Genomic DNA, 26,315 nt, shown 5'->3' on the forward strand with positions numbered 1-26,315 from the left:
GACGCCGGTCCAAGTTATTATTTGCATTGAATGTACAATAGAAGCAATTTAATACAGACACAATGGAAAATCTTACTAGCGTTGCCTGCCAGCTTTATGGCCTCTGTGTTTGGGTGGGAGATGCGTGTAAAGTGTTCCTTTCAAGCCTTGGAGATATCGCTGTCGTTGAAGATGGAAGCAGCGATATCGTCGGCGGCATCAGCATCAGACGATGAGACGGCTACAGGCGTTGCGGGATCGCTTCCAACTTGCTCCATGGCAGCAAGTCTAGCAGCGCGACCCTCTTTCTTGCGCGGCACAGGTGCTGGAGAAGTGGTTAGCAGTAGCTCTTGGGTGCAATGAGCTTACGAAAATTGACGACTTACCTCGGCCATTTTCCTGGACATAAAACCGCCGGAGCAGACTGACAGCTTCGTCCCGACCCCATCCACCTTCCGCCTCAAATCCTAGCTCGACATTGCCGCCATCGCCGCCATCGCCGCCATCGCCGCCCTGGCTTGTCTTCTGCTGGCGGTTGCTATTCAATAAACTCTTGCCAGATGATGAACTGGTCGGCCGAGACAAGTTGCAGGCGTTTGCAGAAGCCTGGAGAGGCCTAGGAACGAAGGCAGTATTGGTTTGACGGTGAGTATTTGTGGAATTTTTGTGGATGCTGAAGACGCCGCCAGTGCCTCCAAATTTGTCGTTGACGGCACCGAAGAAGACCTTCTTGATGCCAAGCTGGCGAAGAAGGCCAGCACACATGACACAAGGCTCGACAGTGACGTACAGAATGCACTCCCGCACAATAGAACGGTCGACTCGTGGAGCGTGGTGAAGTTTCTGGCCGTACGGATACACATGACCTTTCCTGACATACTCATCGTCCATGGGAAACAAGTCCGACTCGTCGTCTCGGGCATCTGCTTTGGATCGTTCATTGGCCTGCTGGCGTAGCTGAGCACCAACGGCTTCCTCGCTATTGTCGGGTTGGTAAGACAGCAAGGCAGACAGTGCCATGAACTCTGCATGGCGGGTGCCATTTCGAGTCACATTGGTGGCATTCATACCCCTCGCGATTACTGCACCGTTGTGGACGAGGACACAACCAACTGGCGTCTCGTTGGTTCTAAGAGCCAAGCGGGCCTGTTGATGGAATTTTAGCGGTCGGTCGTTTCATTTTCAAAAGGATATGGCTATAAGCGCTGCAGCGTACCATGTCTAGGGCCTGGTCCATGAAGACTTGATGAATAGGCTTCTCGCTCGGAGGCATGCATATGTCCCGGGGGGTGGACGCCGGTGATGGCGACCGAGCAGTAGCAGCCTCAAGGCTCAGCCGTCCTAAAGAAGCGGCTGGAACAGAGTCTACAGGGGCGGTTGGCCGGCTCGACTTGCTGTACTCCGACGCCGTAGAAGGAGTACGGCTAAGGGGAGCCAGGGGTCCCGCGGACTCCCTTGATCGAGATATGCTGGGTCGAACAGGGATGGCAGCCATCTCTGGGTCTTCCAAGGCTAGTGTCGATAGTTGCGGTTGTTGACGAAGCTGCGTTTGTGGCAATTCAGATGTTGATAGTGACGAGGCGGGGGAGGATTTGGAGTTGGGAGAAAACGGAGGAATGAGGCGGCAGAAGATGTTTTGTAAGAACTTGCTGGTTGATGAAAGCCGCTTCCCCTTCACCTTTCCTTGCGACCCAGATCCATCTGAAAGGGGGTCTGAAGTGGAAGGATCCTCCATACTGGCCGCATTGGCAGGAGCCCTTTCGGTGCCTGCCATTCCACCCAATTCACTACGTTTCACCTCGTCTCGCTTCGAATACTCAATGCTAGAGCCTTCTATCAACAAAATACTCTTAGTTCCAGCAGATACAGCTGTAGACAGTAGAACAGTTGACCCTGAAATATGCTCTATTCCTTGAAAGGGCAAGGGAGGAGGGCAAAGGGGGTTGGATTCTCCTTCGGTCTCGCCTCTGCCAAGCCGCAACTGCGCGTGAATTTGCGGGATACCTTGCAAATGCAGTGCAGAAAACCTACACTAAACGAGATAAAAAAATCCGTTGCAAGGTCCTTTCTGGCTGAAAAGGGGAGGCCCTCAGTAATGCCTGCTACCTTTGTTTCCCCTTGGAAATCCGGGTGCCCGTTGCAGGCCAGTTAGAGGTTGGGGGGGGGGTTCGACAAAGAAGACTCAAGTCTCGGTTTCTTGCCCCTCGCCGTCTTGGAACGCTAGTCGTCTTCAGCTAAAATTGAGACGGTAGCAGTGGCTCAAGCTCCAAAGGCAATTGTTGAGACTGGCTGGAGCCTTTGACTTGGCTCCTTGGATATATGACAGAGTACCGACTCAATGAACAAGGTAAACTCAGACTTGTCAGCACCGATCGACCCATAATGAGACAAAGCCCGCAATAGGATCTTGTCCTTATTACTCACTGCAGTGACAGTTGCTAGTTACGTATCCATATGGGTTTGGAGACGATGAATGCTTGGTTAGTCAATGTGCTATGAGAAGTTTGCGCGGGTGGGAACACATACAGTCACGTGACACGTCTGTCAAAATGGTCAACACATGGCACTGACCACCTCAACCTCAGCTCCAGTCGGCAGGTTGAGGACAGCAAGCCACATCTTTCGAGGAATTACAGGGAACATCAACTGTTCCTTCGCAAAGGAGGATAGGTATGGCTAGGAATTGTCGCACGTGGCAGGACTAGAATGACAGTGAATACACGTATTGGAGCAAGGTAGTGTATTATAAATATCACACAAGACTAGCAATAGATATGAACTTGACTGATCTGCAGTCAGGCATCAACTGCAGATTATCACAGTGTCCTGTTTCCAGCTTGCACGACACAACACGACCTTGCTCGATGATATAGCTGACACGCCTTCCCGTTGCCAGGTAATGCGCATCTCATCAAAAACAGAGGGGTATCTCAGAATCCAACGCTCCCAAAACATCAGCAAAGTACTACAACAAGTATCCCTATCCATAGAGGCCAGGACCATCGGTCCAAGCCGCAGGGCGACGCAAGAGCTAATTGGAGCCCTTATGCGAGGCCCAGAACCCTCAACGTCCATGCCGGTCTAACCCGACAATGCACATTTTGGTTCTGGCGACGGGTATGTCGTAGTCTCGTGCTGATACAGGAGAGTAGCCTCGCGCTGTCACTGAAGCCCTGCGGCTTTAGCGTGGTACTGAGACGGCTCTGTTGTGGTTTCGAGTCATAGAGACTAGAGCCAGAGTGGTAGGCCTTAAATATCGCCAGGCCAAAAGCAATTTGGAAGCAGCCGCCGACAAGTGCCTGCGTCTCGAATGAAGCAGCAAGCATGCCAAACACTGCCATACAGAGTAACATGCAGGCGAGCAGCTGCGATTTGGACGACTCAATAGGTGAGCGACGCTTGGAGGAGAAGCTGTCGCCCGCCACCATCGCCGTTACCGACTGTACAGCGCTCAGTCTGAATACCTCGGTGACGGAGGATCGAGAGCTGAGTGGCGCAGCTGTGCCATGACTTTCTGACGACCTTATGGTAGCTCCCGGGAGGTAGACATTCATCGAGGTGTCGGATACTCCGCAATTGCTGGCGCCGGTTGTTGATATCGCCGTCTGCGCGTAACAAGACAGTTCCTTGAGCGACGTCGAGAAGCATGAAGACGAGGTTACCATTGCCACTGGTACACGGCTGGTTCCTTCGTTGCCGGCCAATCCGCTTGCAATTACAGTTGACGCAATTACTCTTCGTGGTAGTCCGCTGCGGGAAGTAGAAGATACTCCCACAATATCGCCGGCGAAAGGAGTAGCACGTGGTGGTTGACCTTGTGGCAGGCTTGGTTGCTGGGTTCTATCGACCATTGGCTGTGAGCCCACCGTCTGGGTCGACGAGAAGCTAGTGGGGTTGGACGGCTGAGATACGGATTCGATTTGCTGAAAAATTAGTCTAGCTCTAAAATGGTTCAAACGAATAATACTCACCAGTGAGACGCTGGGTGCTCCGGTGAAGCATTGTGCGTTATCGATTCCCCCGGAGAGTGGCGAACCAGTTGCCTGTGCGCCTTGGCGGGAGAGTGAACGACGACCACGATCCACAACGCGAGATTCTTCCAATAAGTACCCTGCTGAAAATGCTCCGTAGTCGACAGCGAGGGTATCATTTGGCAATAATGGCGAACGATCGCGATCAAGTTGTTCTGAGGATGGTGAATGGCGACCTTGAGCCAGGCTACGGTGCTGAGACCTAGTCCTATGGTCCCTGCTGGTACTAGAGCTAATGTCGGTAAGAAGTGCAATGTCATCGTCCAGGAAGCTTGGTTCGGGAGAGTAGAGGTTGAAGTCGATGTAGTTCGCCGTATCTGCGGTGGCATCCAGGTATGGGAGCGTTGGTGGACGTACGACCAGCTCGTTGTGAGATGGCTTGCCTGCGCTGAGATTTTGCATGCGATCGACTCCACCTTGCGGCTGCGCGAGTACCCTTGAAGGAGTGGCGGGAGATTGGCTCGAATCGGGAGAGAGGTGTCCCTCCGGGTCGAAGAAGAAATCGTAGTCGAAAGGAGCGACGTTGATGGGTTCGTCATCGAACTGGACAAAAGACTCCCATGACTCTGAGAGATCGACTGATATTCCAGGAATTTCAAGGCCGGCAAAAGACGGCTCCACAAAGAATGATGGTGTTGAAGATGATGCGTTCTGTTGCGAAGGCCTTTCGGTAATCGCGCGCGAGTCTTTTGCGGAAGTCTTGACCTTCTTTGCTAACCGCACTGGGGTGGCGGTCTGAGACTGAGTGGCGGCACGCTTCTTGTGGCTAGGGTCGCAGCGGACCTTCTTCTTCTTACAGGCATCGCATGCCTTGATGATGCGCATTAGGTGTGCATGATCACGCTGCTCCTTGGTTTTGCAACCGCGGGAGGCAGAATTTGTGACGTCGCGACCATCTTTGGTCATGATCTTCATTCCAGGGAGGTGGGAAAAGTCGCTAGCTTGCGACTTCACTGCTGAAGAAGCCACTTTCTTTGGAGCTTTCGAGGGCATTGTTTCTTGAGATACGGACGCGGGGGTTGATACGGACGCAGAGCTGGAAGTCGACTGAGACCAGCCCCAGTCGGAAATGACCGGGGAGACAAAATTGGAGTTGTAGCCCGAGTCCTGGTTGGGGCTAGACTCGGTAGATGAGGCCGTTGAGCTGAAAGATTGGGCAATAGAGTAGTACTTGAAAGCCTCTCCAGTGAGCTGGGAGTATTCAAAAAAGTCCATGGAAACGGTAGCGCGCTTCTCCTGGATGGAGGCTGAGCCAGGAACGTATGCAGCGATAAGGCTGTCAAGCTCCTGGGTACCCAAGGCAGGGTAGAACTGCAAAGATGCGCCGAGGAAAGGCTGGGAGATGGAAAAGCCTTGGATGGCTCCAACCGAGTTGTTTCGGGACATGGCCGACATTTCGTTGACGGCCTTGATCACGGAGGGAATGCGGTGGTACGTGGTGGATATTATGACGGGTTCGAGTTCCTACGGCGGCAATCAAGTGTTTGTTGGATTGGTAATCGAGATCTATGGTAAGTGTCGAGTAAGTGTCTGATGACTCCGTCTTGACAAAACTTGTGCTGCTAATTGAGTATATTTGCACAGGGTGAAATGAGGGTGTTGACGCATGAGAGTGGCACAAGATACACCAGTGAGTGAGATAGCCCCTCTTGATTGTGTCCCCAGACAAGGGGGTATTTACACGCTAGAAACTTGTGGTGACAACAAGGCAAGATGGAGACAAGCTTACCTTTACAGAAGTTGTCCCTATTGATTGTGCTTACAACGCGATATAGCGAGGCTCGAGATCAAATCAGACGTGAGAAGTGTGTCTTGAAGGTGAGGCGCGAGGCAGGCAGACAGATGCCAGCAACCGATTCTTGGTTGGCTGACAAGTGGTGGAAGAAGGCGAGAGACAAGGTGGAATGGAATGAAGTTCTCCAGCCTTGGAGTGTCTTCAGGGATTCTATCACTCGGCGTGTCTGATGAGGCAATGGAGAAAAAAAAGAAGAAGTCGGAAGGGGAAGAGGCGGGATGGTCGGGCGGGAGTCATGGATGGTATTTCACTTGAGGCCGCTGATGGCAGCACATCGGTAACCCCAGCAAGGCGCAGCAGGTGGTTTTGATTGAGCTCGTCGGCGAGATGAAAACGGACTAGTGCGTTAAGAGCACCGTTTCTTGGTGTGGCCAATCATAGATGCATGTAACGACATGAAGACCCACCAGTCAATATATCATTGGCTGTAGAGACCCACATGCTGCGAGCCAGACATCTGTTTTTCGGCGAGGAATTTTGAATCCTATTGGTCAATGGACGTCTAAGTTGGTATCACGTGATATGTGTGAGTCAACCTGCAGCCAATGGCGGCCGCCTGAGGCTGCACAACACTAGTCACAGCCCGTCTCAAGGTCGAGACGTGCTTTTTGCTGACAAGCGCCCTCTCCCCCTTTCGCTCTCTGTTCGCAGCTAGCATGCCCTGTACCCCAAAGTACCATGCAGCGCAGACCACTGGGGTGCCTCCTTGAACGGGATGATGCGCGGTCGACCCCACGTACGGCTCACATTGGACCCAGCCGTCTCGTCAAGGGCGTACAAGGTGCAGGACGGATCATCCCTTTGACGACGAGCACTACGACTTTTAGCGTCTCGGCGGCAGCAGGGATAATGGGCGAATAATAGTAGCTGAATTCTCAACACCAAGTGCTTATATAATCCCTCAATTACCGTGCCACAGATCCCAGCAAGGCCCCTCTTTGCAAAGCCCGACGTCGCATTCCAAACAGCCGTACCGCGTAGACTTCCGCTTTGGCTGTTCGTTTGCTGACTTCTGCATTAAAGGCATACGATTATTAGCCTGGCGGCCGCATTCAGCGTTAGAAAGTCGCCTTCCAAGGCATGCGTAGCAGGTTTTATTCATACCACCAAACCAGTGCCGTTAGTGCTGCTTCATAGGCGTAGTAGCTGGCAGTAGGAGGTTCTTCTGCCCAATCGACGATTGCCTGACGCGAGTGCCACCAGACGTCTGGTAGGCATCAAATATAGACTCGTAAAGTATACGAACCCACTCTGTTTTAGTCCGTATTTTCTTCTCTTTTAATATCGTTGGATGGTCTCGTTGGAAGAGGAAAGAGTTTGTAACGACGGTATCCAACAAGAACCTATACTCTAATGCTTGCCAACCTCCTCGTCTGAAGCGTCGGTTTAACGTAATATTGCCTCGTAATTAGTCGTATTAATCTACACCACCTTTCTTCTTGTTGTATTTAATTACAAACGGTAGGTGTAGCAGCTCCTTCTCGTAGCAGTAGGTCTTTTACCTCTTACTTTGTGGCAGCTGCAGTAGATCGTCGGTAAAGGCCGTCTCGAATGGGCGGCGGGCAGTCTTTAAGCAAGTGGCTGTTGACTTTGGTAGGTGGCGTAGGAAGAGCTTGTGTGGCTTGTAGCTAGTAAAATAGGTGCTGAAGAAGAGGGCAAAAGAGAGATCTTTCCAGGCTAGTTGGTTGACGAGGTTGTCAGGAGTTAGGGCTGTATATAGTGTGCCTCATGGTAGTTGATCCGACTTCTGCTCCTTCTTTTTGATCGCAACGAATCCCTCGTATATACCAGAGTTCTGCCGGGCTGTACCTGTTGCTGCAAAGCCAAGAGATCGTAGGTGTAGAAGGAGGGCAGGGCTGCTGAAGAGGTTGTCAATAATCACGTGGTATCCGCCGCAATCACAAGGTAGTCGACGTAGTAGTTCAACTACTACTCTCTGTGTATTATTAAGGGGGCTGCTGCTGCTGCTGCTGCTGCTGCTGCTGCTGCTGCTGCTGCTGCTTTAGGTCAATCCTACAGGTCCTTTAATTGTTTGGTGCCACAGCCAGCTTAAACTGAAACCGTCGTCAGCAACAACCCAAACCTTATACCCAGTTGGGGTAGGCTTAGACTTAATCGTCGTGGTATCCTTGCTCCTGCCTGTATACCGCACCATTGCTTCATCAACTGTAACCACAAAAGTAGGCTGCAGTAGGCGTAAGGAGGTTTATTAGATATGTTGTGACCATGGATCGCAGCGGTCAAAGGTGGAAGTTGGCGACGCTTTGCTTAGCTCGGCAGGGTTCCAGCAGTGGAATCGACGGTAGAGGAGTTCAAATCGATCGCGAGGCATCCAGTTGCAGAAGGCGTGTGGGCGAGAGTATTTCGTAGTTGCCCAATACGATCGATAATCGGGTTCAATCTTGATTCTCATATAGAGCAATATACCCACGAATAGGTAGAGCTCTTCAACAGTAGTAGGCTGCCACTTCTGGCGCTGCTTCTCAGTACCTGTAGAAGCTGTATTCGTCCAACTAACCCACTGCTTGACAAGGGATTCAGGTAGGAATAGCTTGAATAGGTCTAGTGCTGACTGCGGCGGCGGGTTGGCGTAGATGCAGTTAAACGGCGTAAGTTGTAGTGGTTGGAAGTGAGAGCCGTAGTTGGGTTCTGGCGCAGCCGCCGGTCGCTCGGTGCCCGGATCGCCTTTTTCCGGCCTGGCGGCCTGACTGGCCTGGCTGGCCTGGCTAGGCTGGCTGTTTTGCTGGCTGGGTTCCATTACACGATTTTTGCTCTTTTGATTTAGGTGTAGAACTTCTTGCAGTACGAAAACCACCCAAAAGCAGTTCTGCTGCCAAAAGCGAGGATGTGACGATGCCCAGCTGGAAAACGGTGACGCCAGAAAGGTGGGTCTAAAATGGGCCCCGCACAGGCCAGGCCAATTTCGCGCTAAAAGTCGTCTTACCGTCGTCAAAGGGATAGGTGCACCAGCAACCTTCTTGCTTGCTGTATCTTGTACCTCAGTATTACAGACTTGTCTCACTGCCTTACTCTCCAGGCTTTCCACATGCTGTCTCGTCAAGGACAACGTAGTGTAAATGAGGCGGGACCTACCAGGTAAATATTAAGGTGGGTGGTCATGTTGACGCAAGTCAGCCAGGATGCTACTTAGCAAGAGTACCGGTAGTGTATGCAACTTGTCCAAGCACGGTACTTTTTCGTATTGTGGGCATGTCTTGATGACGCTAATGTTGACTCTCAGACGTGGAGAGAAATCCTTCTGTTCCTACAGGTCAAGATCAAACAAACCACAAGCTACGGGTAAATGGAAAAGATTGCCGTGTAAGCATAGCAGCGATTGCAGAAAACAAAGCTTTCCCCCTCATTCATCTCAGGTAGAGCCTAATCTCTCCTCGTATGTCCGTCCGTAGCACGGCCACTGCTTTGCATCTCTCAGCCGACCAAGCAGCCCTCCTGGCACGACGGACCTAAATGCTCCTCGAACCGAAATTGCAACCACCATAATGTGGCCCGTCAAACATGCTGCCGATCATGTTTTCTGAAGCAGCCAGATAGGTAACGGAGCAAAGCATAGAAGACAATAGCTAACGGTCTTGTCAACACACTATCAATGTTGGCACGGCTACTGCTGATAAAGGGTGGAATATGCCGTTTGCTCTCAAGCTCTGGTCTGCGAAAGCAGACAGCGGATCTCTAAAGATTCGTTTTCGCTCTGCCCTCTCCTGCATCAGGCAGTTGGCGTCTACTTTGAGCATTGACCAACTGCGCCTCAACAAATCAAGCATTGAATTACGAGGATGTGCTGTGGTCCTCCTAACTAGACCCGATGCCCAACTAGTTGAGTTTGCTGCATTTGGATATTTTGAGTTGCAGCCCTGCATGTCAGACAATGTTGAGCCGTGCCCCCCTCTTCCATTAGCTGGAAAGAGGTCGGCATGGAGTTGATCCAGAGGCTTCTGCTGAATAGTCAACCCGTAGTAACACTTTTCGAACCTGTCGAAGCCGTCGCCGTCACAGCCAAAGCAATTGCTAGGATGTTCATTGACACAACCACAGGTCAGACAATGGAAGAGAAATGGTGGATGGAGTTCCACGAAGAGCGAGTGGGCTCCTCGGAAATGCACCCCTAGAAGCTCAAGCGTCGGGAAATTAACATGACAGCGTTGACCGTCACCGAACCCACGACCTTGGCATTCCCACCATGCCGAGTCAATGACTTCTCTCCCGATCGGCACAATATCCGCTTGGGGGTCAGGGTACTGTTGCGCGTTTGGCTCGTTATGAGTTGCATTAGGAACCATGCTTGGCTTGTTGAAGGGCAAAACAGCCGAAGACAGTTGGGTTGTTGCGCTGGGCAATGATGCCGAAGCTAGGCTATCAATTGCCTCGAGAACTTGTGACGTATCCGGAATCGGGGTCCATTCCGAAGTTACACCTCGTAGCAACTCATGCCGGGTATCATTCAGAGATGTGACCTGATACTGTGTTCGAGCCGAAGCTGATATCTGTGGCATTTCTGCCGGCCCCGTTAGTGCTGCCCTCTGTCGCCGGTATTCTGTTTCAAACAGCTCGAGATCGTGATGCATACACTGTCATAAAACAGCGTCAACAGGAGTAGGCACAGCCACCAAAGAATGCCAACTTCTAACTGACCTGCACTTTTCGGTTACGACAATCCGCACAAGCCTTAAGCTTCCGTACGAAGGCCGTTCTGGCTTTGGCGAACTCGGTCAATGGCCCATGCCGGCCAATGCGTTTGTGAGCGTCGTCAGATGAAGGCGACGACGTGATTTCAAGCCCGCCAGGGGCTTGGTTGACAGACTCGGAGCAGGAGCTGACCTGAGGTGTGCTGCGCGACATCGTAGTTGTGCCCGGCGTGGGAGGTAGAAGTTGATGGGTTGTGTAGGCAGGCGTTTCGCGCCAGTTGAGCAGTTCATTCAATGTCAGTTCACTCTGTAAGTCGCGCATTTTGGTGTACAGCCTCATTAGGTCTCGAGTCGGGCGCTGTCTTTCCCCGCAGCCAGGACTGACTGCAAATAAGGAAAAACGCCTGTCCATGCTTGGATATACTGTAGAAGCCGGGTGTGGTGCACTTATAGCTTTGCCAGAGCGGGTTCCGGCAGACCATGCCCTAGATGTCGAGTGCGGTAAAAGACAGATGAAGCTTGGCTGCCTAAATCGCCGGAGTTCTTGGATCAGTATAACTTGGGATACGTGCCTTTCAGACAGAATTGTAATGCCAGCTAAACTAGCGGACGGTGCATTACATAGACTGTAGGCCAATAATCCGCTCGGAGGATGCTAGTAGCAAGAGTTTGGGTATGAGAGCCATCCCAGTAATTTTTGGAACGTAGGGTGAACGGCGATGTATGAGATATTTGAATTCAAAGTGTCTGCCCTAGGCTACAGCCTGCTTGTCTATTTGTGCAGCTATTCATCTTCCTCTAGTGTCTAGAACAGCGCAGTTGCGCTACTGTCTCATTGCGACCTGCATGCAAAAAAGGCTATTGCGCAGGCAGACTGATCGCCTCGTCATTGGGGCGCGAACCACGACATAGAAATTTCCTGTGCCTGACTAGCACCTTCCAATGTGAGTTAGGAATAGCCGGCAGCATCTCCTCAGCAGATCCCAAAGACATGAGGGGACCCCGCACCCACGTAAGTGTGGTTGAGGCTATGTTCGTGGCAACCGGGTGATGAACATACTACTCTGTCTGATGCAACCAGATACAATGCTGAGCAGTTCGACATTTGTCGCTTTGCAATGTGTTTATACAAGCGTAGGTTGTCGCTGCATTGTATAATCTTGGCTACAAGTCCCCCAATATCTGTTGTTCTGAGCCTTGTATACTCACTTGGAATTCTCAGCCCGGCCTCGTATATCCCAATAAATCATAAGCCTCCTTACTCCAAGGGCCCCCATTTGCCCTGGAAAACCCCGGTAGATGCTCAACGGATTCAGTCTTCCCCTCAATACTTCCTGTGTTGGCTCTTGTTTCCAATCTCCTGGCTCCCCTGCCAGTGCTATTGACCATCACAGAAAGGTCTGGGTTGTTTGGCACGACTGACTGCGGGACGGACCCAGCTGCGTCTGATTTCTTCGCAGCCTTGCGTCCTCTGGTGGCTGGGTTTGCCATTCGGGTGAGGGTTTCACGCCTTGTACCAATTCCCTTCGCATTGTCGGCTTTTTCGCAGACTGTAGTATCAGTTTCAGCAACCCTTTTGGGAGGCAGGGATTCCTCGTGTAAAGCAGGCGCTGGAGTGGAGGTCTCATGAGATATTTGCGCTCGTCTGCTGTTAAAGGAACCGATTATCTCCTTGCTCCTCACACTTTTCCGCCCTAATGATGCCAGCCGTGGGCCAGGATTGGTGTTTCTCGCTTCCGCATCTTTACGATGCTCTAACATGAAATGGCCCTTCTGCCGAAGTGGCCTCTTTGAATGTGGTAGAGGTTCACCCGAAGGTTGAGCGTCTTTGTTGCTGGAGAGTTCCAAGTCAACGAGAGCCACATCCTTGAGTTCATTACAATTGGCCACCTCTGTTGGCAACTCGTAGTTGGTCACAGTTTCTCTGTTACCGCCGCTCAGTGGATGCCCGGGCAAATCACCGACGGGAGACACCGATCTTGCTGGTTGAAAAGGTCTTGGCGAAGCGTCGTCAGATGGGAGCCGCTTCTCCGTCGGGGTTGAATTTTTATTTGCACCATCTTCTTGTCTCGATGGATTATTCGGCGTGGCTTTGTTTGCGACCATCAAAAGACCACGTTTCTGCCTGGTTCTGATACGGAGCTTCGTCACCGGCTCTTCCAGGACCTCGTCTTCACTTCCCAGTGTCATAGGTGCTTCTGTTGCCAACTGCATAGCTGTATTGCCCACATGCTTCCCGAGGGCCTCGTGTGTTTCCGATACCTTCATGTCAACAGAAGCACGGTTGAGCGTAGATCCACGCAAGCCATCATTATTGGGACGGGCGACCGGGCGACCTGAAACTGGTTTGCGTACAGAGTCTTGCGACCTTTGAATGCTGTCCCTGGCAAGTACATTCCTCGAGTTGTTGCTAGTATGATAATCTGGTCGGTGGCTGCTTGTAGTTGACACCTCTGCCGAATGTCTAAAGTAGCAATCTTCTTGATTTGTCATGATCGTCCCAGCACCCACGCCTGGTGTTTTGAAGGGCCTTGAAACCGTTGTGATTTTCGATGACGGCACACCCATTGCATGCCTGACTACATCCTTCTGATCCGAGGCTTTGGGGTTGCCTGCTAAAGAGATTGTATCATCAAGATCCAAATCCACGACCGTAGAGTATGCTCGACGAGAGTGGTCAGCGCTCCTGTTAAGCACAGGGTGCGGTTGTGCATCAGGAGCAGGAGAAACGTTCCTAGGTGCTTGCGTGGGCTGGCTTCGTACCGGAGCGTTACTTGACCAGGTGGACAGAGTTAGGGTTGCACCAAAGAGATTTTGAGCATAGCCTGACTTGCTTGGCGGTGAAATGTCTCTCTTCCTCTTCTTTGCAGGCCTTTGATTCTCATCTTGAGGGCTCGAGGATTGTTGAGCAGCCATGCGATCCTGGTAGGGGGAAATAATGGGTATGGAAGCCCTGCCCTGGGGCCCGCGAGGAGTGTTAAAAACGTCAGCCAGGTGGCGTTGGCGAAATTGTGCTTGGGGGTGTTGCTGGGGTATGGACTGTCGAGCAGTTGCAAGAAGTGGGTTAGCGCCAAGGGAAGAGCGATTGTGTCTCTGTTCGATATCTTTGGCTCTCTTTTCAAGAAGCTCGGTGAGATCCTGGTCCTTGCTACCAATGCACTCGGCAACCTGAACTATGACGGCTCCTCGCTCTAGGTTGAATTCCTCGCCCTCCCCGAAGTCGAAGTCCTCGCGCCAGTGCATGTCGCCAATGAAGTTGCCTCTCTCATCATACACCATAATGCGCTTGTTGAAAGTGTGGAACTTGAGGCGGCCATCTTGCCATCGCTTCTGTTTACGTTTTAAATCGTGGGTAAAGAGGCAGATGTACTCCAAGACGGGGGCGACAGTTGGCAGCCCCAAAACCGTCTGGCTGCTGTTGCTATGGCTGACGGGAGGCATTGTGGTCTTGACGACTGCCGTGCCCGGAGGCGACACATGGCTGCCTGATAGAGGTTTTGTGTGTAAGGTAGTGATGATGTGCGAGTTTTCCGGGTACGTGGGTGAGCTGAGACGCGACTGTGCGCGATAGAGGGGCAAGATGTGACGCCAACCCACGTGATGCATTAGAAAACAAGGTGAGTCGTCACCATCTTACCTAAGTTTCTATTGGGAGGCCGGGTTTCAGCCACAAGCGCCAAGCCACGAATACAGCCCTGACGGGACAAGTGCCTATGCTTACCTTGACGGCTATGAACAGCAGGGCTCAGGATTATGATTTAGTAGTATCAAGTTATCCACCACCGGGCCATTCTCCGACACCTCACCTTACCCATTCTGTCACTCCATGACAGGGACTGGGAAGGATCTCGGTTTTGTGTTAAGGTTGATATGCACAGAAGGGTGGTCGGGACACCCCGAAACATCTCATGTCAGGTCCCCTGAAGTAAGGTAGGTCTAGTGCCCACCCAGTGCGTGAGCCTCTCTGCAACAGGGGCCACATCGTGCTCAGGGCACTTCAATGCGGATGGTTGCGCTGAAAAATATGGTCCGATCCTTTTCACGTCAACTCAACATGCAAGCTGACAATACTCAACACACAGCCCCCTGGCGTCCTGGGGTACTACCAGCTTCGCATAGCAGTTGAGTAGAGCCAACTGCGGCACCGCCTTTTCATGCCTTGTCTCGTCTTGTGTCGACTGCTTCGAATGTATTATTATTATTGACGGTGTATGGGCTCTTGCAGCTTGATTGAGGAACTATCCATCCACTATTGGGTAATTGGCCAGGCCAGGCCGGGTTCCTCGAACGGCAGCCAAGCGGCTTGGTGGCTGAGGCAGGATCTTGGCTGAGCCTCAGGCGCCGCGGGTGGGTTCAATCTGTGCCGGCAGCCGGTCAAAGCCAAGAGAGTGTCTTGCTGCAAATCTGGCTCTCACCGCCTGACAATTGCCCTTGAAAGGTTCCGGTGCCTTAAATTGTGCATCGGCCATCTGTCCAATGATGCTTAACACACATGGAGCATGCCCCCTGTACTGATTTTCTGGAGCTGCACGTTGCCCGGAGCAAGGCATCTCGATGTGATGGAAATATATTGTCGAGGCAAAAGAAGAAGGCGGCACGGCACGACAGGCCCTATTCAGCATGGGGTGTGTCCTTCCCAAGGCCGCGCAGGTAAGGTTGTTTTCGTTGCGGTCCCGTCGTCTTCACTTATACCTGGCCTGTTGTTACATGGACGGACAGATGACAGGGCACTCGGCACCCCACAGATGGCTGAACAAAGCACTTCGTGATTTGTTTGTTGGAGTGAATCGGTGGCATCCCTAAATTTGCTTGGGTCCCCCTTTGCTGACGCAACCAACCGGCTTCCCTCTCCTCTTCACCTGCCTTTGACCTTCGGAAAAAAAACCCTCCTGTACCTCCCTATTTACCGCAAGGTACTCTACCACCTCACCTTCAAGGTACTGTACCTTACCATCCATTGGGACGCGTTAGTGGTACCCGTCTGCCTCTTCCACCCACTTCACTTCTCATATCTCATCGTCCGACCCCTCCTCCACTCCCACCCACGTCGCACCGCCAGTGCACCGAAACTGACACTGAACGTATTTTCTTCTCTCTTTCTTCGTTTTCCTTCCACGCAACACCCGCGGGATGAGATTCGACGTGTAGTATTGTCATCTTACATCTTCGAGTGCCGTTTGGGCCCCCAGCCTTTCCCTCGTTGCCATTGCTCCCTCGCTCCGCTGGTGCGACTGATGCTTTGGGAATATTGAGCTGGCGTCTCACCCAAGAGCCTGAACCACCTCTTCACTTCTCCCGACCCCTGATTCCAGAGCCGTTGCTAGTTCCTGAGAAGACCCTTTCTTCAAGATGCAGTCCATGCAGAGGCAGTTCGGCAAACTCATGAGCAAGAGTCCCGGGGACAATGCCAAAATCGCCGCCGTCTTACATGACTACGAAGATGCAGACAAGCTGCTGGCCAAGGTACATTTCCTTACACATGACACGCATGCCCTCATCTAACCGCTCGTGACCCGTCACATCAATGAACTTACTTCACCTGGCTAACTCCCTGTCTTTAACCAATCTACACTAGATCATCGAGAATACGAAGACTCTGCGTGATGCTTGGGTTACCATGGCTACTAGCCAGTGGGCCATTGTGAAGGAATACGAGGGCCTGTACGACCCAATCGTTGGCGCTTCAGAAGGACATACCCGCCCTGGCGCTGTCACGCCTCAACGCCTGCTTGATCGAACTTTCAAGCTTAGCGGTGCCTACTCCGACCTCAAGGATGAATTAGTCGAAGAAGTGGCAGCCATTGACACACAGGTCATTCGCCCTGCCACCGACGCCCGGGATTGCCTCCAGCCCCTTCGCAAGACAATCAAGAAGCGCGAAAACAAGAGACTGGATTACGAAAAGGCACAAGACAAAGTCAGGAAGCTGCAGAAGAAGACTGGGCGGACGCCCAAGGAAGACGCCCAGTTATCAAAGGCCGAGTTTGACATGTCTTGCGCCTCCGAGGTAACTATTTCACTAGTCAACCTGAGCGCTACAGTAGCTGACGAACCACATTACAGGAGTTCCAGGTTGTAGATGACCATCTGCGAGAAGCCATGCCGCCCATCATCGATGCCACATTCACTCTGATACCACACTTGTTGGCCTCTCATGTTTGTATTCAGAACAGGCTGCTTGGATTGTACTACACTGTACTTCACGATTACTGTGAGAGCCATGAGTTTCCGTCACCCCCCCCTGCCATGGAAACCGTGGTATCAACTTGGTCGTCATCATTCATGCCAATCCAAAAAGAAGTGGAAGCCATTAGCTGCATAACGCATGGAAAGAACTGGAGGCAACCAGCCAGGGCAGGTGACGATGGGCAGAACCGAAAGGCCTCGACACCATCAGGGGCATCGCGCAATGGCTTCGCCCGGTCACCTTCTGGTATGATGCCTGGGGGGGAAAGCACAGCACCAACCCAGCGCACCATGCGAATACCTTCAACCAACTCGTCTGTCAGCCGACCTGCTGTTACCCCTGATCCTTCTCCGCAACCAAGCCCTCAACCCAGCAGCACGAGCGTTCCGCGCACTCAACTTGGTCTCCCGACCGACTTTACGACGGCTACGGCTCTTGGACAAACCCAACAAGGTGTTCCTCGCATATCGCCAGTCTACACAAGCTCCCGGGCGGAATATTTCGGACATCAATCGGGACTCCCGCCTGGTGCTGGGAATCCGATTGCAAAGAAGAAGCCGCCACCCCCCCCTCCCGCCAAGCGCTTCCAGGCGGCTGAGGAATTCGTCGTGGCTCAGTATGACTTTGCAGGAGCTGATGGGGATTTGAGTTTCCGCGAGGGTGACAAAATCAGAATCGTCAAGAAGACACAGACGGACCAGGATTGGTGGATTGGCGAGTTGGGCGGGATCAGGGGTAATTTCCCTGCCAACTACTGCAAGGCTGACTGAGCGCTTGAATGCGCATTATGATATTACTCAGCCTAGGATGGTGTTTTCACGGGGCTGATGGGATGGCTTTCATCCATCCGTCTGTGATTCTTGTCCGTGGCCAACTAAGGGGTGTAGCACCGCAACGTTCGTGGGATTGTCCCGAACAAGGACAGCAATTGTCACTTTTGTCACGGCGAAAGCATATGGGGCGAAAGTATATGGGGCGAAAGTAGATGGGGCGCAAGTAGATGGGATGTATCACCCACCGTATGGATGTATTGACAACGAAATTCAAGTAAGCACAATCGTTAGATGTTATTCATGTCGTTTTGCTTCTCTTCTATCCACAAGCTCGCTTTTGTGTAAAACCGAAATGGCCCAAACACCACTTTACAGGAATACAAGAATCACACCGCCCGAGTCTAGAACCGAGTGCGAAAACGCCGCCGCCCATAGCCTGCATATAAAATGTCTTGGCCCCCGGGCCGTAACAAACCGGGAGCCAATCACCTCTCCGTAAATCAAGCCATGCTCTCTAGTAACCATGAGGGTATCACTAAACCGTAACGATCGTCTCGAGGCCATATGGCCAACTCCGCCCATTTTTGCCCCTGTCGTAATGCTGAAATAACCCATGTTGCGCCATCGTCGGTCTACATGCCATCGAAGAGTCGTCACCTATAAGGCTTGCGGGCCAGTCTCCACAGCCGGGGATGTACTTCCTTCTCGGAGTATGCGTTCTTCCTCGGCCCGCAATACCCGGGTAATTTCATCATTACGGCCCCGATCAAGATATCCACCCTCCTCGCCTTCTAGGTTCATGGGTGTGACGGGTCCTGGACTTCCCAATGGCAAGAGTCTTGGTGATATGGGCTTATGGGCGCCGGTAGTTCCGATGTGATGCAAGTCCGTTAAGGGTACCCCATTCAAAGTAATAGCGGAGCTTGGTACCGCACTCATTTGACCGGGCGAACTTCCGAGGACTTCGCTAGCTGCCAACCGTGCCTGGGCTATCATATCCCGCTGATATTGTTGGAGTTTGTGGCGAGCTTCGGAATCTTGTCTTGACACCCTGAAGCCCTCGCGTGTAGGGATATGACCTTCAGACCTGGTCGAAGAGACACGGGTTGGAGGTCCCTCGGGACCTATCCGAGCATCCCGGACACTTCTTTGCTCGTAATTGGAGGGGTAGTACTTGCCCATTGGCAAAGAAGTGTCGCGAACACCGCTGGGTAAGTATGAAGTAACGGGCGTGTTGGTAACGGAGTGATCGGGGCCAATCGCACTCAAAAGAGACAGGTGGGTTGCTGGCGCCATGGTTGCAGACAGGGACGCGCCACGTTGGTCGGTCTTGGTAGAGGAATCGACGGCGAGGGACACAGAATGATGTTTAGGCTGACCGCCTTCGGCTTGAAATGGATGAGGGCGATGGATGCGACCCGTTGGGTCTTCGTGAAATGGAAAGTAGCCACTAATGCAACCGAGTCAGCGTCTGGTCATGATACCACTTGATTTCTTCCGTTTCCCTTCTTCTGGCTTTAGGGGGTATAGTAGCAGTGAGAAGGTTAACATACCCAGGGACGTCCCCACGTGCTGACAAAGGTTCGGGCGGTGTAGGTGTACAGGCGGGTGCCGAGTTGATCTTTCGAATAGCGGCGGGAGGTAGATCAATAGCAATTGGACGTGTGCGGTTGTATCGAGGAGATTGAAGAGACGATAAGTCTGATTGAGAGGGTGCGGAAGTTTCGCCTATTAAGAAGTCCAGTGCGAGTTAGTCTCGTGCCCTCCTCTCGACAAACACAAGGAACATGGATGACAAAAGGATCGAGAGTAGGGGAGAGAAGAACAAAAAAAAACTCCCCCAATGACGCAACAGTAGGGGTCCCCAGAAGACATGCGAGACGGAGGAGAATGAAGTAGAAAAGGGCTTAGGCCGGGGGGTGGCCCGTCCATAGCGCAGAATGAATGTAAATGATGACGATAGGTGCAGGGTCCTGACCGAGTCAACCAAGCATGCCAGCCATGGACATCCAGGGTTCAACTCCCCCTAAAATTGCACCGCTTTACTCCCTTCGAGGGGGGGCGCGAAGGCACGCGTAGGGGCCACATGCTAACCCCGACCTGCGTTAGGTGCCTCAGAGGAGACATAGCGCGGTGGCGCGCCAACCCCACCCCGCAATCACCGCCTAAGTGGCAGCGTCACAGCCTAAATGTACCATAGTAATTACGGTATGAAAGGCCTTGACGTTTGCACACAATGCCATAGTAACGCAGGGTGTCAGAAGACCGGGTCTGGCGATACAGCGAGCGTGGTCGCTACCTCTTCACCACAGCAAGCAAGACCCCTAAGCGTAAACTTCTTTGGCAGCTGAGGTATCGGCTGTGGCTGAGCCATCCGATGGCTGAGGCATGAGGTATAGGAAGTAAGGAGGTGTGGCATGGCCACTCGTTGGTCATCGGAGTCAACCCCGCCCACCGCACAGCTGAGTAGCTCTCCCTGGCCCTTTCCCACACTCCTTATCCATTGGAGTTTGGCCATGTCGCTTTGGTATATACAGCAACTCGAAGGGCAGTAATTCACGATGTATAAAGCACTGTGGAAATGAAGGGTAAAAGACCTCCAAGGCCGCTTGGGTGCACTGCACCTCGACCATCGGACCCGATCCTGCCTGACTCGATGCCAATGCGTGGGGCCTCGCTCAGGGCGGCTCACTATGGCAAACGGGCGACACCCCCGCACATCGGTGCGCCGACGCCTGTTGTGGCATTGGAGAGGCTGGGTGCAGGGCACTGACACACGCATGGCAGGACAACAAATTGTCAGGCAGCCCAAATGAAAATGATGACAGGCGGACAGGCAGACAAGCCAACCAAGAAACAGCGCAGAGCATGGTATGATGGAAGATAGGAGGAGTAACCAACACCGTCGGCCTGAGAGAAACCCCAGCCGGCAGGGAATAGGCGGGGTTAGAGGGGGGCCAGGTCGGGTAGGAAGTAAGTCAAGGTCGAAAACAAACAAAAACGACGAGCTGGTGATGCTGGTACTGCTAGCGACACACTGTGTTCTAAGAAGAACGGGAACGCAAGAATGAACGATACCAAGTAGCGTTGAACGGCTTCTCGAGTGTAATAAAATCCTGCAACTTACGTCTAGGGGAACGCACTTCGGGCGGCGCTGACATCTTGAATAAATCCAAACCCTGCCTCTCTTGCGCCGGGGTGTTGAGTCCAGACATGAGCAGGTCGGAATGGTCGTCAGAACGAGAGCCTGTCGAGGCCACCGAGATGTCCGAGGAGTTAGACATGGTCCTCCCGGGCATGGCAGGCCTTCTCGTCCGGGAGAAGTATGCCGGCGGTTTGAAGGAACGACTCAAACTCGCCATTTTCGGTTCCTCCGTTCCAGTGGCTGCTTTTTTGGTGCCGTTCAAAATCGGGCTTTATGCCACGCGCTGTCTTCGTCGTAATACAGTAGCTGTCTAGGTCCTTTGGAGACAAAGTCAGACCACCATGATAGGGGTTGGGATGGCCAGCTCGGAGGGTCTCGTCCCTCTTGTCGTTGTCGTTGTCGTCGCCTTCGTGATGTATGTGTGCGCGCGTGTGCGTATATGTGCGTGTGTGTGTGTGTGTGTGTGTGTGTGTGTGTCCCTCGTCTGTCTCTCGCTTTTGTTTCCCGGCCACGGTTCCTCAAACTCTCAACGCTTCCTCCGACTCCACGTTGCTAGAAGGCGGATAGATAGGGTACGTGTAGCCTGTAGATATGTGGGTATGGACATGCACATGCGCATGCGTATGCGGTGAACGGGGGTGTTGGCGTCCTCTGGCCCTTTCGTGTTGCAGGTGATGGGGTTGGACCGGACTGGGGACCCGCCTGTCACAATGGGAATAATCTAATCGTAGAGAAACAAGGGCGGTGACATCCAGTTTTAGGTTCAAGTTCAGGTTCAGCGGTCTTTGCACTCCTCCTTCTGATGCACCTCGTCCAACCGATGCCAAGGTCGCTCGTAGCGCAAATGGTCTTGGTTTCGAGGCCGAAGTTCCGGGAAGAGGTCAACTTCCACTTGGACTGGCTCAGGAGATACCCCAGGACTGCAGGCGATCTTGCTGCCTGCGTTGCTGTTTGCGGCCTGTCTCCTTGGCAGTGACTATAGGTTGATGGTGAGGGGATATGGGTGTGGTGGTGAGTAGTTTCGAATAAAAATTGTAGAGATTGCCGCTGTAGTACTATTGATAAGTAGCCATTCGAACCCAGGAATCCAATATGAATAGGACTATTAATAGAGCTTCGAATGATATGGCACGGGGTTGTAAAATACTTGGTGGATATGCCTGGCGGTGACTCTTTGTCGGAACGCGAGGAAGACGATCTTTCTGCAAAAGGTCAAGAGATAGGCTGAATGGTTCTCGGTATTGAAGGCTGAGAAAGGTATCTTGTCGAAGATCAACAAAGGCTCCTGGCCATGCGGTTGTGATGTGGCTGGTAGATGGTCGGAGGTAGGTGGATGATGGGCCGGCGGAACACTCAGGTAGCTAGGCACGTACCTGGGTACCCTGTGGGGGGAGAGGGGTAGATGTCCATTCTCCAATGGCGGTTCAATGGTGTTGGGGTGGTTCAAGCCCGATTATCGACAGCGAGAGCCAACCATTCGCTCTTGCCTCTCTCTCCTGGATTGGGGTGTTAGTAACAATACTGATAGATCTACTCTGTAATCGCAGTGTGGGAGGGTAGACAACCCCCCTAGGCGTGACATTGGCGCGACTTTGCCGGCCAGGCAAATAGGGTACTTGCACTACTGAGCCCGGCCCGGTGTAACTGTACCCCTGGAGGAGCCTCATCAAGTACTGCTACGGAAAGCCAGCCATCATCCATCTTTCCCATAATTTCGCCTCAGGGAACCTCACGGTAGACGCTACTCCTCGCCTCACACCCATCCTTCCGTTTGCCAGTAGCACCGCGTTACATGTACGCAGCTTATATAATATCTTGGCTTTTTTACTAGGCTCAAACGTTTCAACTGGGCATTTTGTTGTCGATCGCTGATGTTGGTCACCGCCGGCGCCTGCTCAAGCACGAGCAGCCACTTCCGAGGAAGTAGAGACCCCTCCGTTCAATTGCCGTGCCGGCATTCCCACCACGTCCGAACATTGGACTGCGTCGGCCACAGACGAGTCCGAGGGGTTTTTCGAGTCCGAAGCTCTCACGCTACCCCCTTTACACTTTGTTCTGTGACATTGTTCCCGTCCATACCAGCCACACGACCATGGGCACTAACTACTTCCGTCGTTCCATTCCCGGCAGAAGAGGGAAGTAAAGACGCTGTTGCTCCCGCCGGTCCGTCCTTGGCGGCTGGGCTCGAGGAGGTGGCGACATCATCATACGTAGAACTACGCCATGGAGGCAAAGCCTTGTTATCAAACGCCAATAGGGTCGGCCCTGATTGCAGCCGGCTTCTGCGACCTGCTCATCATATCTGCATTCACAAAAACCTACTTGCGCAATTGCCATAGGTACTGCAGTCAGATAAGCCACAATGAAGTTGGCGGCCACGGCCTCCTACAGCTACTGCCACCCACCGCTATACTGTTGCGAGTGGCTGGTGTTTCTGACCGTTCCCGCCTGCACCAAGGCAGTTAGGGAAACGATCGCTGCGAACATCAGACTCCGTCCCCTTGCCCTTGACCCACCTGCTTATGCCACTCGTATTCCACTATTTCCACCCGGAGAAGAGATGTATACAAAGGACCACGGGCCGGTGTTGTCCTAATCACTCCCCTCTCAAGTCGTCTCCTCCACTTTTCTCTCCTCAAACATTGCCCCCACTCTGGCTGATGAGAGCTATCATCCGCACTCGTTGCTGCCGTATGACAGGGAACAACACAGGCTCAGTATGAGGGGTTCAGTGCCGTCTGTATACACTAGGCATGGGGGCAAGGCACATGGGGCTTTTCAAAACTTGTGTGTAACAGTCGACCCAGTACGCGCCCGGAACTGCACCTGGAAGCATAAGCAAAGAAAATTTGTCGCCGATCGCTACTGTCCTCATCAGGCGGCGCATTGACGTGGGTCGATTTATACCCAGCGCCATGGTGTCTGCTCCGTCGCCGATGGAGTGCTCTGGCGCTAGATGCTTGATGCTTGTCGATGGGCCATCCTGCCAGTCCTCGCGGTGCCTTGGGGTTCCCGAGTTGGGCGTTTCTGCCCCAATATTGCCGACTCCCGTATTGCCGTCCTCGCCATCCGATTGAGGCTATCATGGCGCCCCGACTCCAGGGGCGTCCGCTCTATTCGCGGCTCTCCACAGCTGGGTACATTGAGGGCTCGGCCACTGTAACTATTAGGAACTTAGAAGTTCACTCCGTCCTCGTATCCGGTTCAACTATGGCGCAAAGTGCTCATTCTCAACATTTCAACAAACGCTGTGCCGGAGTTGTCATGGATGTTGTTTTGGACGCTTTTCTTTTTCTCTTAGAAAAAAGAATTAAAAGCCCATAGCAAGATATGGACGGTGTCATTTTGTAGCTAGTGAGGGGGGGCCATATCGGGCTGCTGGGGACCGCACAAGGGCGTTGTGCGGTTTTCAAAACGATTCGCCGAATTTTTTTGAACCGCGCCACGCCTTGAATCTCCAAAAAAGCATCCATGAACACATTCATGGCATGGTTGCCGCAGCCACTACGTCATGGCGCAGCGGTTGGACACCGTTTCTTGGCGGCGCCGTGCGGGGTTAGCAAAGCTCAACCATGCGACCTTTGGTTGCCTTCACACCTATCTGGGGCACCAGTGATGCTGGACAAGGTATGGCCTACCTTGCTAGGAAGGGTGGGCTTGGGAAAGTCAACAGGAAGCCCCCAGCCTTGCATTAAAAGTGAAATACCATTGTTATGCACCAGTCAAAGGGTCCCTAGGAAATTCTGGGGGTTTAGGTGGTTGGAGGTATACCCGCAGAATCGCTAATCCACACCCAGCACGCCTGGAAACGGTTTCGGAGGGCGCCCCGGACGTGGGCGGGAACACGGGCGTCATTGTCCTCCGGCGACGGGCGCCGGCGCCAATGTTTAGGCACATGATTCACCACACAGTATCTCATGACATACAGAGTCCCGTCCCGCCCAAGTTACCTTAGTAGTCAACCTTTATTACCAATATATTCACAACCCGATCCCTAACGGTGTGTTTTGTCGCTAATTTTGGTGTTCCAGTCGTGGCAGCGTTTGCAGCGCGCACGGCAAGGATGTTTGCAAGACCGGTGGTCTTCACTCAAGCACGTCGAAATTGACGAATGTTATTTCTTGTGAAATTCTATGGTCTAGAAGTGATAATCATTCGAGTACAAACCCATAGTTGTAGGAGCAGGTAAAAGCAACCGAGTCTGCTGAACCTCGCCGTGGTTCTGGTATCGTATTTGCAGCATAAAACCCAAAACGCCAGCCTTTGTAGCAGCGTTATGGGACAAGAAAGTGTTCTAGTCTAGGTGGATGGCTATTAGTGGTTTCCTACCCGGTCTTCCCCAAGCAACACCTACAAGGCGTTTATAACCCAATTTTTCATGCTCGATTTAGACCTTGCCACGACCGGTGAAGCGAGTACGGCGCTCGCGATGTCTCCACCAGTATGCGGCCGTAGCCAAAGCGCTGATGAGCCAGAGCAGTGCGTTGGCCAAGTCGACCCAGACGGCATTCTTCATACGCTGGATGCCACCATCACCCTCGGCGTTCTCCTTGATGTACATCTATTGGCAACATTAGCGAAACATTTCACAGGAAGGATGGCGCGCCGCGGTACAACGGCGCATGATGCACCCAAGGAGAGTACTTACATTACCAAAGAGGCCGAAGAGGGCGATCCATAGAATGAAAAGGATGAAATCCCATATGAAGACGATGGCGAAGCGTAGAATGAATGGGATGAAGTAGAGCAGGGCCGTGACGGCGGAGAGAGCGCCAACTATCACGGCAAATACCTGTGTGCGCAATGTCAGTGTTTGATTCCTTACTGGGCGCGTTTGTAGCAGGGCAAAAAAGATGCACGCATTGCAAGCATAGGAACAAAACTTACCCATTTCCCGTCGACATAACTACCCTCGGCCCTAGCATGGTTAAGGTCGACAGCGTAGAGACCACAGACGGTGATGGCTAGAACAAACTGGAAGAAGTGTAGAACGGAAAAGGCGAGGTAACTCGCGGCCATGCCAAAGAGGCCCATTTTGGAAAACGAAGTATCGCGCGTGCAAGACACGAACAGTGGATTACGTAGAAGTAGCGGTGAAATCTACGAGAGATGGACTCGTGTCGGCGGTGATTTTTTGGTTGTTGATGGCGGAAAATAGGACAATGGCTGAAGATGGGGTGGGCAGGGGTTTTTCTAGAATGACAAGCAATCCGTAGCGTGTTTAGGAGTGGGTGGTGACTAGCAATGAAAACCAAGTCAGAGGAGCTTGATGGAAGTTAGTGGTGATTTAATCATGTCACAAGGCGCTAGGCGTTCGGGGGACAAACAGGTTGATTGATCGCTGTTCTGTCTCCTGTCTCGCACCGGGTGGTTCTCTTGGAATTTTTGAGAAAATGACCCTTTCTGGATGGTCCCCTATGACGTAGAAGAAGCAGCACTAGTGGCAGTGTTTGGGCCAATCAGCCGAAAGGAACGAGTTTGCGCCAAAACGCAGGGGGGCTGGCCTGTCACGTCCGTGTGATTCTGGCCAGAGCTTAAGCTTATTGGAACTTGGGAAGACACATGCAGCTTGGAAGCTCTTGGTGAATCAGTTGGGGGCGGCATCAGGAACCGTCAAGCACCAAGAAGACGCTCAGGGTCTATCTTTGGCGTGTGAGTCCAATCAGTGAATCGCTCACTTACCACTGATACCTGCTTTGCCATGGGTACAGAGTGAACCCTAGAGGTGAATGAGGAGTCCAACATTAGCCTCCCAGGAG

The 26,315-nt window shown here is 52.5% G+C and overlaps 6 protein-coding genes across 6 annotated transcripts; 1 reads left to right on the forward strand and 5 right to left on the reverse strand.

The window, feature by feature from the left end:
* Window positions 1-140: 140 nt before the first annotated feature.
* EsH8_VIII_000804 (tRNA(adenine34) deaminase) lies at window positions 141-1,252 on the reverse strand (the record flags this gene model as incomplete). Its single annotated transcript, XM_083269846.1, has 3 exons — window positions 141-304; window positions 366-1,125; window positions 1,196-1,252. 3 exons carry the CDS (start codon window positions 1,250-1,252, stop codon window positions 141-143), a joined length of 981 nt encoding a protein of 326 aa, XP_083129614.1.
* A 1,771-nt stretch (window positions 1,253-3,023) lies between these two features.
* EsH8_VIII_000805 (uncharacterized protein) lies at window positions 3,024-5,405 on the reverse strand (the record flags this gene model as incomplete). Its single annotated transcript, XM_083269847.1, has 2 exons — window positions 3,024-3,902; window positions 3,951-5,405. 2 exons carry the CDS (start codon window positions 5,403-5,405, stop codon window positions 3,024-3,026), a joined length of 2,334 nt encoding a protein of 777 aa, XP_083129615.1.
* Window positions 5,406-13,221: 7,816 nt separating this feature from the next.
* On the reverse strand, window positions 13,222-13,892 carry EsH8_VIII_000806 (DNA helicase ZGRF1-like domain-containing protein; the record flags this gene model as incomplete). Its single annotated transcript, XM_083269848.1, has 2 exons — window positions 13,222-13,323; window positions 13,437-13,892. The coding sequence occupies 2 exons, from the start codon at window positions 13,890-13,892 to the stop codon at window positions 13,222-13,224; spliced, it is 558 nt and encodes a 185-aa protein (XP_083129616.1).
* A 1,908-nt stretch (window positions 13,893-15,800) lies between these two features.
* EsH8_VIII_000807 (BAR and SH3 domain-containing protein) lies at window positions 15,801-17,408 on the forward strand (the record flags this gene model as incomplete). The annotated part of the gene is made up of 3 exons (XM_083269849.1): window positions 15,801-15,914; window positions 16,027-16,458; window positions 16,515-17,408. 3 exons carry the CDS (start codon window positions 15,801-15,803, stop codon window positions 17,406-17,408), a joined length of 1,440 nt encoding a protein of 479 aa, XP_083129617.1.
* Window positions 17,409-18,068: 660 nt separating this feature from the next.
* EsH8_VIII_000808 (uncharacterized protein) lies at window positions 18,069-20,773 on the reverse strand (the record flags this gene model as incomplete). Its single annotated transcript, XM_083269850.1, has 3 exons — window positions 18,069-18,861; window positions 18,965-19,139; window positions 20,539-20,773. 3 exons carry the CDS (start codon window positions 20,771-20,773, stop codon window positions 18,069-18,071), a joined length of 1,203 nt encoding a protein of 400 aa, XP_083129618.1.
* A 4,170-nt stretch (window positions 20,774-24,943) lies between these two features.
* Window positions 24,944-25,590, reverse strand: EsH8_VIII_000809 (uncharacterized protein; the record flags this gene model as incomplete). Its single annotated transcript, XM_083269851.1, has 3 exons — window positions 24,944-25,117; window positions 25,205-25,348; window positions 25,444-25,590. The coding sequence occupies 3 exons, from the start codon at window positions 25,588-25,590 to the stop codon at window positions 24,944-24,946; spliced, it is 465 nt and encodes a 154-aa protein (XP_083129619.1).
* Between the last annotated feature and the right edge of the window lie 725 nt (window positions 25,591-26,315).

Source organism: Colletotrichum jinshuiense, chromosome 8 (assembly GCF_051148585.1).
Source record: "Colletotrichum jinshuiense chromosome 8, complete sequence".
NCBI lineage: Eukaryota > Fungi > Ascomycota > Sordariomycetes > Glomerellales > Glomerellaceae > Colletotrichum > Colletotrichum jinshuiense.